Source organism: Galleria mellonella, unplaced genomic scaffold (assembly GCF_026898425.1).
Source record: "Galleria mellonella isolate WM207_F2 unplaced genomic scaffold, CSIRO_AGI_GalMel_v1 utg261, whole genome shotgun sequence".
Taxonomy (NCBI): domain Eukaryota; kingdom Metazoa; phylum Arthropoda; class Insecta; order Lepidoptera; family Pyralidae; genus Galleria; species Galleria mellonella.
The window spans coordinates 156710-168841 of NW_026442057.1; the positions used below are offsets into that span (position 1 = coordinate 156710).

Below are 12132 nucleotides of genomic sequence, written 5' to 3' on the forward strand. Positions count from 1 at the left end.
TACACAAAATAATGAAGGTGCCTGCATTATTATTATTTTTATTGCTCAGAAGGTAAACAGTGCACCTGATAGAAAGCGACTACCCTCGCCCATGTACACTTGCAACAAGGGAGTTGCCTGTCCAATGCTGGCTTATTAAATATTTATATTTATAAAAAGCCCATATTTCAATTATTTCAATTAGGATGCATACATGGTAGCAGTGTGACATGCACTCTGAACTTCAGTTCTATGGTGAGAGGTAGGGTTGCCAACTCTCGAAAGGAACTCATGAACGAACCCGGGAGAATTTTATGTTTTTATCAAGTGGGTGATGGAGGGTGGAGGGGGGAGAGTATTAAAAAAAACATTAATTGATATTTACATTTATTTTGTTTTCCAGCAGCATCTAATATTTATTGGTTTTTCGCCACAAAATCATAATGGTTTTTACATAAACAATCGAAGTTTATTAGTGCCTGTAATTCTGCTTTTACTAAAAATATACACATTCGGTTTCTTTCCCTGCTTCATACTTGCTCTATCTTGCTGAATACGCATTCACATGAAGCATTAGAGACAGGTGCGCAGTGTTGTGACCGCAAAGCGAGTAGCGACGAGCGAGCGACAATTGCATATTTTTTTTAGAAAACCCAGAGAATTTATTGCATTTCAGGGAATTGGGGGGTTAACCATTATTACCGGAGTCACCCGGGCAATCCGGAAGGCTTAGCAATCCTATTGACAGTTATGGTGGTAAGAGGTCTGATACTCTTCTGCCGCTTTCTACAAGTCTCTTTCAATCATTCTAACACAATGTTTGTAATGCAACTATATGATTGTTGAGCCTTCATAACCACCATGCGTCATTTCTTATGGCCGGCGATCGGTCGTCCCTCGAATTGTAGACCAGTAGACGGCAGAAGTCACTAATTTGTTGCCGGTATCTGGCCGTTCATTTACCTTCCTCATGTTCCTCAAAAATTGCACCTAAATTACTAGTAAATACACCATGTACCCTCTTCTATAGGCATTCCGTCACCCATATCCGAGCGAGTTCAGGACTCGTTAAATACCGCAAACCATAAAAAAATAAAGGATTTTAAATATATTTGAATGTCTAATTAAAAAGTTTCTATGCAGTGCACTATTTGTACTAATTTTACTACAGTGATATGCTAACAAAGAGCAAATTATAACAAGTAAAAAGAAAGTAATTAGATTTTTTTTAAGAATGGGAAAAATTATATTGGAAAAGTGCTATAAACTTCTTACACTTATGACATTTCATTAAAATTCATTGAGCAGGTTCAAAGATTAGCATGAACATCTTGACATGAAATTTTTACATATTGTCAGTCGTAGAATAGTGATGGATCTTTATATGTAATCTTCGTCAGATCTATCAGTATTCTACAACTATGACAATATTAAAATAGGGAATAGAAGCCTTTGGCAGATAGTTCTATCTGCCTACCCTGCAAGTGACTTCATGTGAAATTATATATGTAGTAAGATTTAGATTTTTACTATCAAGACATGGTAATCTTCCAAATGATATATCTTAATTGGACAAATGACAGATGTCATTATCTATGAATAATTGTGTAGCAGCTGAATTTATTTTGGCTTAGAACATACATGAGCATGTTAAAGTTCATACATACTTGTATACATACTTGTATTAGTGAGCTCTTAATTCATTTAAAAATTAATTTATAATTGCCATTTAAAATCAAAATACTGTTAAACAGAAGACGCCTACCTATATTTTAATATGTTATCAGATAGTTTTGTTTTTAATCAAGGATACTACTACTATACTATATATATATATATATATATATATTTTTATTTGATGGTTTGTTCAATGTAAATTAAAAATTAATTTACTTAAAACAAAAATAATTCATTTCAAAACTTATTCAAGCCCCAGCCTTGACCTAAATATAAATTACAAAAATAATAATATAGAAGTAGTGGATTCCACTACTTTTTTAGGTATCACGTTAGATAAACACTTAAATTGGAAGAAACACGTTGATAATGTTTGTAAAAAAATTAATAAATTTGTATTTGCATTGTATAAATTGCGCCAGATTGCAACCATACAGACTGCTCTTAGTGCATATCATGGATTCGTTTCATCGGCACTTAGTTATGGTTTGATTATTTGGGGGAATTCGCCTGACATAGAAAGAGTCCTCAAAGCGCAAAAAAAATGTATAAGGGCTATTAGCAATGTGGGGTGCCAGGAATCTTGTAGGCCATTATTTAAAAAATTAGGAATCCTTCCCCTGACTTGCATGTATATATTTGCTATATGTACTTTTATTAAGCAACACCCTGAATTATTTAATACATGTGGACAACTCAAAGAAGGCATTAGATCACACAGAAAAAATAAACTTGTGATACCAAAAAGTAATTTGACCTTGTACCAAAAGAATGTTTCATTTATGGCCCAAAAAATATATAATAAACTTCCTTCAGATCTTTTAGACCTTCCCTTGAAAATATTTAAGAAACGGCTTCATCTATGGCTTCTGGATAAGGTCTTTTACAGTATGGGAGAATATTATGCCTACACATCCCAAAAATAGTTAACATAATTATTAATAATATAAATCCTTAAGACTTGACATAAATTTGCTGTTGACATAACATATGGAATGTAATTTGTATTTAATTAATAATAATAATGTAATTGTTAATTTTATTTGACGATATTGAATATGTAATTTGACTTGATAATTGTTTGAGCATTGTTTTCTTTTTTTTCTTTTTTTTATTATTCTATGATCATAATAATGTATTAGTATAAATTAAATTTGTATCCTTATTTAAGGAATAAATTAGATTTGCATGCCTACAATTTTAAGGCAATTAGACAGATGCCAAAAAGTTGTGTCACATGGCCCTTATAATGTCAAATGTCTGTTTAAAGCAAATAAATATTTCATTTCATTTCATTTCATGCACAATTTATTCTATTCGAGACATAGAGATTATTAGTAATGTACTAAAGACCTCATTGCTAGCAATGTACTGTCAGATTGATGACTCTAGATATCATCAAGGTAAACTTTTGGTAAATTTGTCACAATAGGCCCATTGAGTTCACTTAATATTCACCTATTACCCTCACTGATACCTTAGTAGCATAAACTAATAGTGCAGGCAATGTTGCCTGTTTTATTAATAGTTTAAAAAAAAGCTCAGTTTTATCTTAACAATACTAGTATAGAACCAAGGCCTCCCATATTTATAAAGCTTTTTAACTAAAAAAATAAAAATTAATAAAACGAGTACAGAATTGATAGCAATTTTGAACATATTAACATTGGATATTTTTGCAACATATTCTCTTTTTTTTTTTTAATTGTTAAAACTTAAACAGGCAACTAGAGATCATTGGCAGATAGAATAATACAATGAAATATCTTATGTTTTCAGTAACTACTATGAAAGTTCATATATTTAACACAATAATTGTTGATGACAATAAAAGTAATTAGTACAGTACATAGATTGAACGAAATGTACAGAATCATATAATTGAAGTTAACTTGAAAACAAAATATGACATTCATAACAAAAACTTTAAACATACAATCGCTGATGCCTTTTCGTTTTTATTAATACATTGTAGTATAACAAGTTTTTAATTACTTAATATGATGTATGCATCATATTAGTATATAAAAAAAAATTATAATGTACAAATAAATAAAATTAAGTATACATAAATATTGCAAATGAAAATGTATCGAATGTAAAGAAAGTGTGGTCATTACCAGATAAAGCTTTCAATTCAATTATCATCAATTCAAAGTTTTCAATGCATTTTAAACATTAATGCCTCCACATACAGGAGACAATGGTATGCATTGTGTGTATGAGTGTAATTGCATTAGTAAATGAACAATTATTTACAAATATGCAAGAAACATGTTGCTTTGTTTACCGAGTGCGGTCTGATCGCACGACTGTTCGCTGCATCGCAATAAAAGCTGACACGTTACCTGTCACGTCTCGGTCACCTCTCAGAAACCACCGAGGTCGCCACACTGCACTCACTGAACACGAACCAACAAAAAATGTATGCAAATCGCACTCAACTGAAGAAAACTACGTGCCGGCATGAAATTTTCACACGAAATAATGCGAAAGCGGGTGGCTGAAAAGTCGCGCAGACGTCGCGACGTCAGAACCACCCAGCCATTGCACTTACGTTCTGTCGCGTTTTATTTAAAGATGTGCTAAAATCTGCAGACATCCGCCGATCTATTGCACTAAATGGCGCATAGCTGAATCAAGCTGAATAAATAGAGTAAAAAACTGAGATGACAGTACGTCAATCTTGCAAAGGGTTTTTCTAGGGGAAACTACACGTTCTACACCTCGATATCACCATGGTTTGTTGGATGAACAATTTTTTCGATACACAACTGTTACTTTAGCTAAATTGATATTGGATTCTATAAATACTTACAAATAAAAATCTGGAATCACACCATTGTTTTTTCTTCTGCACAATCAGTAATCGATGTTGCTATACTGGAAAAAAATTACCCGTGAAAAGTGGGTCATCTATCATCGATCACCGTATTTTTTCTTTCATATCTTCTTTCACTTTTACTTCTATTTTTGTCTTTCAAGATGATATTAATTAAATAATAGTAATTTCCGAGGTAAATAATTAAGCATAAAGAAAGGATAAACTGCAAACAATCATTCAATATTATCACGCAAATAACAAGGTGAAAACAAATAAAAGCAATCGGTCTATTTCAGGATGAAAATAACAGTATTTGTTAAACTATAAAACATTTTTATTAATTAATATTATTGAATAATAATTTTGCAGTTTTTAAATCTAAAGTATAAAATTTTAAAATAAAATTTATAGAAATCTATTTAAATTTTTTAATTATAAATTCTGCTTAAAAAGTAACCCACTGCAACCATCGTTCAGAAATATATTTATTATGATTTCATTTGTACGTTATTCCATGATTATAGTACAATTTAATAAAAATAATTTGCTTTATGACATGTTGCAATTTAATGCTTTCATATTTTTTTAAATCGTAGTCAAATACTGTTTTGAAGCAAACAATATTTAATATAATTTAATAGCTAAAATCTTAAACGTTCTGTTTGATTTGACAGATAGAAATTTCTGACCAGAAAATTGTGATGTCGATTGTGTACATGGCATATTTTTAATTTTTCTTAAATAATGAATTATTGAAATGATAATTTAAAATTTAACAACAATAACTATTTATAATATGGCATTCGTCAGTGCAGTGACCGGCGATGACTCCACGAAGAAATTCATGGAAGTTTTGCAAAATGACTTTAGAAATCTAAGCTTAGAAACTAAGAAGAAATATCCTCAGATAAGAGAGGTTTTTATCCATTTATTGGTTTTAATATTCTTTTAGTAATAGTTCTGTTATCACTTTTTGGCTCAATTTATTTTTGTCATACAGTATCCAATATATATTTTCTAGAATCTAAGACAAGTAACCTGGCTAATTATAGACAGTAATTAGCTGCCTTTTAGCAGTTTTATGCAAACAAATGCTCTGTATGATTATTAATATATAGTGCAAATGTATATACATTCGTTACTTGTATCAATTGATTTGTTTAATAAAGAAAGTATGGTTTATAATTAGTCTATACATAATAATACTGTTCATAGTAGTTTGTATGATCTGCATCACTGCTATTACTTTTATAAAGCATAAATTAATAATTAATTAATTTGCATAACATTTGGGGTATAGATGGGCCATACTTTGATATAATCTATAGGATACTTTTTATCATAATTTATAAGCTAAGTCATTTAAATTAAATAGCTTCAATAATTAATAGTTTAGACATGATCATTTAAGAACCCAACTGATGAAAAGAGGGAACTGTATTGAACAAGCATCGCAGTAAATGCTTTCTATTAAAAAGAACAAGAGAGAAATTGACAAAGATATCATTAGCATATTTAAGAATATGTTCCTAAGGTGGCCTGGCTCCTTAAAAAGATGCTTATGTACTTTGAAACATGGGAAAACAATGGGGTGGACACCATATAATTCTGGGCTGGGTATAAATCACTCTCCACCCTTAAATACACCTATTGGTATCACATAACATGCACATATAAAAAACAACTGAATTGTAAGGCTCTTTTAAATCTAATGATCTTTAAAATATTAATCTACCTTGTTTGTTCTCTCCCAAGGTTACACTTTGTTTGTATTTACAATTAGTAACTGTTAATACAGCAGACCTATGTCATTATCATTAATTACTTAACACATGTAAAGATTATAAGTGGAGTTATTAGTCTCAGAAGTTTGTTTAATTTTACTTGAGTTTTCTTTAAATTGTCTATACCAGTGTCTTGTGAAAAGTAATTACTAGTAGAAATAATCTACCAAATAAACTCTACTAATATGAGACTACTGGAATGTAGCTAGAATTGTAACCTGAAACAGCGGATTCTGGGCTATATACCATTATATAACGGTAATGTCAATTTAATACTGGGTCAACCTGGCAGTCGCAATGCAAGATGGCTATATCTGTGAGTAAAGGTGTCCCTGACGGACTGACTTTCAGATAATCCCTATGAGGCTGGCATAGTCACTTCAACCTCAACAAAAATTTGATTAAAAAAAAATGAGACAAACACATGTTTTATAAAGAAATGTATGTATAAATAAATATGTGTCTATTCTCATTATCAAACTATATTTATTGCAGGCATGTGATGAAGCAATTGAAAAGCTTTCTTTAGCATCAAATAATCCTCAAGCATCACTGTATGGAGTAGTTAATCAAATATTATATCCTTTAGTGCAAGGATGTGAGTCTAAAGACTTAAAAATTATTAAGGTAATACATCTATTATTATTTGTAATGTATATTTATCTGTACTGTATTAATTTTTATTTGTTTATTATAAACTAATAATATAATAGTGACAGTAACTAGTGCCGGGTTAAGTCTTGACTTTAAATGGATGTAGGCATACATTTTAGTGTATTTTGAAACACATGTTGTATACATACAAGTAATAGTCATATAGAAATTTTGCCTACAAATATTACTAAGAAAAAAACCATTTATGTGTGAGTCGAACTTATACTGAGAGTTATATACATACATTAATGCATTTTTTGTATGAAACAAACATGTAGTTATTATTATTCATACTGCAATTCTTTTTTTGGACCATATTTCAAACCTTAAAATCATTTAACTAAATTGCTATTGTAGGTAGTATATTCATTTATTTTAACATCCATTGTATAAGTAGGTAGGTATTAAATTTATTTATAGTATATGTATTAATGTAATATTTTATTATGTCTCTTAATATTTTATTTAACTGTATATTTGTTTATGTACACTAAATATTAATAGTTGTAGCACTTGAGCTGCCCGCTAACAACATGTTTTCTGACTGCATTGGGTTGACTGGAAGAGATCTCTGTCAGAGATAAGTCCACCCTTGCTTACAATATTCACAAATGCATTAACAATGTAATTTACAAGTGCAATAAAGAATATATATATATATATATATATATATATATATATAGTAAAAACTGGATTGCATAACTAATTTTATTAAAGGTTTTTTAATAATTTCTGAAAAAGTAATACTATAATAATCATATAAAACCTTTAATACCTTTAAAACTGTGATTATTTCAGATTTTTTGTCTTGCAAACTTTGGAGTTAAAGGGCAATGATTTTTTACACATTTTTGACCACAAGTCAAAAATTATGTAGTATAGTAAAAATAAATAAAAATCAATTTCAAAATATTCGAATAAAGTCCTTTCATATAGTGTCCTGCTTAGTTACTAGTCTAAGTGGAACACTATATGAAGAAATCATTGTGAAATTGTGAGAAACTTTTTGGTCCTCCTAGTAAAGAAAATATAAATGTAAAAATTTTTCTTTTAGATAAAAAAAAAAATTAAAATCTATTCTATTATATATCAAATGAGGAACAACACAAGATAATCATTACTTTTTATTGTGAATCAAGTATCGCAAGTCATGATAGAGTGTCAGAGACATGAAAAGTGAGGATAGTTCTAGAAAAATACTGACACATAATTATTAATATACATCAGATTCTTTTGTTACAATTAGTAGTTACTGAGATATACCAAGGTGACAGAAGGACAGACAAAGCTTCATAAGGCTTCCTTTGTATTTTATTGATACAGAACCCTAACAATTGCTGATTAAATATAGATTTACACAAGTAAAACCTTATTATTTCTTTTCCAGTTCTGCCTTGGTACAGTACAAAGGCTCATTGCCCAGCAAGGTATAGATGCCAAGGGTGCTCGGCATGTGGTCGATTGTCTCTACAACCTAGGACAGGCTGGTGTATTGGAGCTGAAGCTGCTGCAGACGGCTGCATTGCTCATGACCACTTCTGACTTGGTGCATGGTGATACATTGGCAAGAGTTAGTAGTTTTCGATCTATCTAGACTCCTAGTTTTGTTTATTTAATCAACCTTGATTGTATGCTATCAAGGGGATTGTGTACCTGTTTATCAACTACTATAAAACACTTTCCACTTAGTATGAAAAAATAAGTTTTGTAGTAGTATTATAGGTAATGATTGGTATACTTGATTATCTTTAAATGCACACTTAGGCTGAATTCTCTTATCAGCAAAGTAACTGCAAACTCATCAAGTCAACCTCTACATGGTTACTAGTAACCATCTGGGGGGAAAGGGATTGTTAGCAATGGAGTTTGACAGCTCCATTGCTAGCAATATGCCCTATTAGGTCGACCTCCACGTGGTTCCCCCTGGAAAACATCGTGAACAATTCTTATTGAACTCGTCACGATAGGCTAACTGACCTGCTTACATACTCACCTATTATCACTCACTGGTGCCCCGTCAGCGTATACCGAGAGTACAGGCGGGGTTACCATTTCATTATGACTTATTGAAAAAAAAGAAACAGTTGCTTGAAAGCAGAAACATTACTAGTCTTACTTGATAGATTGTTTTTATGCAATATTGAATGGCAAACAAGCTGACGGCTCACCTGATGGAAATTGGTAGAAGTCGCCTATAGACATGAGCAGTACCACGGACATAACAGAGTATACTGTTTCGCCCATGATACCCCCCATACGTTGCCATTCCTGAGGACTCAGGTGTTATTCCTCTGTACCCTGTAAATTCACTGCCATATCCCACCCTTCAAACCGAAACACAACCATGCAAAAATAACTGCTTCACGGTAGAAACACGAATAAGACAGATACCTAAGCAAACGACTTTTGTACAGTCTACCTCTGATAAGATACCCATGAAATCTGAGAAGTAACCTTGAAGCGGTTGTATTTACAGACGATGGTGATGTGCATGCGCATGGTGTCGGCGTCGGAGACTCGCGACGTGAGCACGAGCCACGCGGCCGCCGCCACCGTCCGCCAGCTCGTTGCACTCGTCTTCGAGAGGGCGCTCGCTGAGGCCGATGGTGTGTATACATTTTCTACTCAGCTAGGAAAAGTTCGGGTGGAGGTAATGTGGTATTTACATTTTCGGGGCAAAATTGTAATAATTCTCAACAAATTTTTGAAAAAAAAATTTAACATATTGAACCAGCTATTCTTGAGTTTTTGTCACGTAGCTAGTTTGTTAACACTAGTTTGTTACTCATTTTTAATTTATTTAAATAGTGGTCGTGAAAAACAATAATAAATCTGGCAAGACTGCGTGTTAATTAGCGGTATCCTGGGTGATACCGTATACTCTGTTATGTCCATGATACTGCTATTGTCTATAGACGACGGTTACCATTTTCCATCAGTTGGGTAATCAGCTTGTTTGCCTTAAAAAAAAAATATCCAAAAATGGAAAACACAAGTGACAGTGAAAGGGCCATGAAGTTATTTTATTTTTAAGTTATAAATGAAGTTGAGTCTGAGATAGTTGGTTTTGTACTTTTTTACAATGGCTATAAATTTATATTATTATCCTGAAAAGTATAGTCCCTTGCAAATAGTTAACCAACTTGGCAAAATAGCATTTTAATGAAATAAATAAAAATCTATTTACAGGCACACTAAAAGTGAATCCAGCGGATGTGAGGCCACAGACGAACAGCAAGGCGCCGAAAGACCTGAAACCCTGCGCTGTAGACGCTTATCTTATTTTGCAGGTATCGTTAATAGGATCTCTGTATATTTTTAAAATTCGTACTCTGCCTAGAGAGAACCCAGTGGAAAATACCCCTTTCCCCTAAAGAATTTGCACCTCTTTATTTATTTTTATGACCTGTATATACAGTAGAACATCGATTATCTGAATCAAATAAAACCAGGTGTATTCCATATAATCCAAATCGAATCGATTTCAAAGTCGAATCAAACAATAAATAAATATTAATATTTTTTTCACTATGTAAAGGGGTTCGCATAAGTCATTAAGATAATATAATTATAATATAATACAATATAATAAAATTACAAGCTATAATGATAATGGATTACATAATACCTGTGTAATTTAAAATTTTGATTGAAAATAATTAGTTATTAATCTTTGACAAAATAAATCACATCTATACATTGCGGCCAAGTCCCAGATGCGCTTCAGTTGTGACATCTGTATGGGATCTGATTTGACCCCGTTTTGTCCGGATAATAGAGATTCTACTGTACCAGTACCTGTGATTACCCTGGACATCCAAATTCACCAACTTTACCTCTTTATAATATTACTTGTCAATATTAACATAAACATTTAATTCGTTTTTCAGGACATAATCCAATTAATAAATGGCGACGCAGCACACTGGCTGGTCGGTATCTCAGATGTGCCAAAGACTTTCGGTCTAGAATTGCTCGATACCGTATTGACTGATTTTTCACCTGTATTTTTTAAGGTGAGTTGATTTTATTACACTTACATTATAAGACTTGTAATTACAAACAAAACTGACGGGTTAATGGATAGATAAAAATCTATACATATGAGCAGCACAATGTTTCACAGAATACACGATTTTTTTTCATACAACTTAGAATGGCAAGCAAACTGACGGCTCACCTGATGGAAAGTGGTAACTGTCGTCTATAGACATGAGTAGAGTACCATGGACATAACAGAGTACACTGTTTCGCCCATGATACCCCCCATACGTTGCCATTCCTGAGGACTCAGGTGTTATTCCTCTGTACCCAGTAAATTCACGCCATATCCTACCCTTCAAACCGAAACACAGCTATGCAAACACAACTGCTTCACGGTTGAAACACGAATGGGACAGAGGTATCCAAACAATCGACTTTTGTTCAAAGTTTCCCTCTGGTAAGTCTTCATATTCTGTAATTTCACTGTCATATCGTATCATTTAAACACTGAAACATAGTCGTGTGAGCGCGGCTGCTTCACGACAGAAGCACAAACCTCAAGAAACTTTAATATACCCTTCAGAAAACCCCTTATTGTAGTATCTAGGAAAACCTCGGCAGGGAGCTCATTCCATAGCTTGAAAGTTCGTGGGAAAAAATCTCTGAAACCGCATTGTACTTGATTATTTAGGTTCAAGCGTGTGAGGATAAATTCCCTGTCGATGGCTAGCGGTGCGATGATAAAAGGTGGTTGTAGGCATAATTTCAAACAATTCCTCAGAATAGAATCCGTTATACAAGCGGTAGAACACACAAAGGGAGGCAAAGTCTAGCCTTAGACTTAAGGAACTCGGTACCGCCTGTGAATTTGGGATCGTCAACGATTCTCATAGCCCATGTTTGAATCGAGGTTAATATTATATATAATAATATATTTAAGGTTCGGGAATTTGTTTTGCATTGTTTCTCCTAAATATCATATATTTTATAATAGAGATTGCACTGGCCTTCACATCGAAGAATTCTGCAATAATTAAACAATTTGTTTCAGATATCAGAATTTAGGTTTCTATTAAAGGAACACGTGTGTGCTTTAATTATACGACTCTTCTCGCCAAATGTTAAATATAGGTAAGTGGGTATATAATTACATTACTCTTAACTCATCGTAGACAACGCTAAATCAGTTTGTTTAGAAGCTTGAATAATCCTCGTGGATATTATGATTCA

At 32.4% G+C, this 12132-nt stretch overlaps 2 protein-coding genes across 2 annotated transcripts in view; one reads left to right on the plus strand and one right to left on the minus strand.

Annotated features, from left to right (window-relative positions):
• Window positions 1-4438, minus strand: part of LOC113521066 (uncharacterized) — a 67299-nt gene extending 62861 nt beyond the window's left edge. Inside the window, exon 1 of the mRNA XM_052894973.1 lies at window positions 4005-4438. The gene's annotated coding sequence lies outside the window, so the exon portion shown is untranslated. The remainder of the gene's footprint in view (window positions 1-4004) is intronic.
• Window positions 4439-5169: 731 nt separating this feature from the next.
• Window positions 5170-12132, plus strand: part of LOC113521051 (protein MON2 homolog) — a 69556-nt gene continuing 62593 nt past the window's right edge. The window contains exons 1-7 of the mRNA XM_052894974.1: window positions 5170-5396; window positions 6760-6891; window positions 8306-8488; window positions 9395-9524; window positions 10108-10208; window positions 10809-10934; window positions 11954-12033. Coding sequence (XP_052750934.1) covers window positions 5277-5396; window positions 6760-6891; window positions 8306-8488; window positions 9395-9524; window positions 10108-10208; window positions 10809-10934; window positions 11954-12033 — 872 coding nt within the window. The 5' untranslated portion in view covers window positions 5170-5276. The remainder of the gene's footprint in view (window positions 5397-6759; window positions 6892-8305; window positions 8489-9394; window positions 9525-10107; window positions 10209-10808; window positions 10935-11953; window positions 12034-12132) is intronic.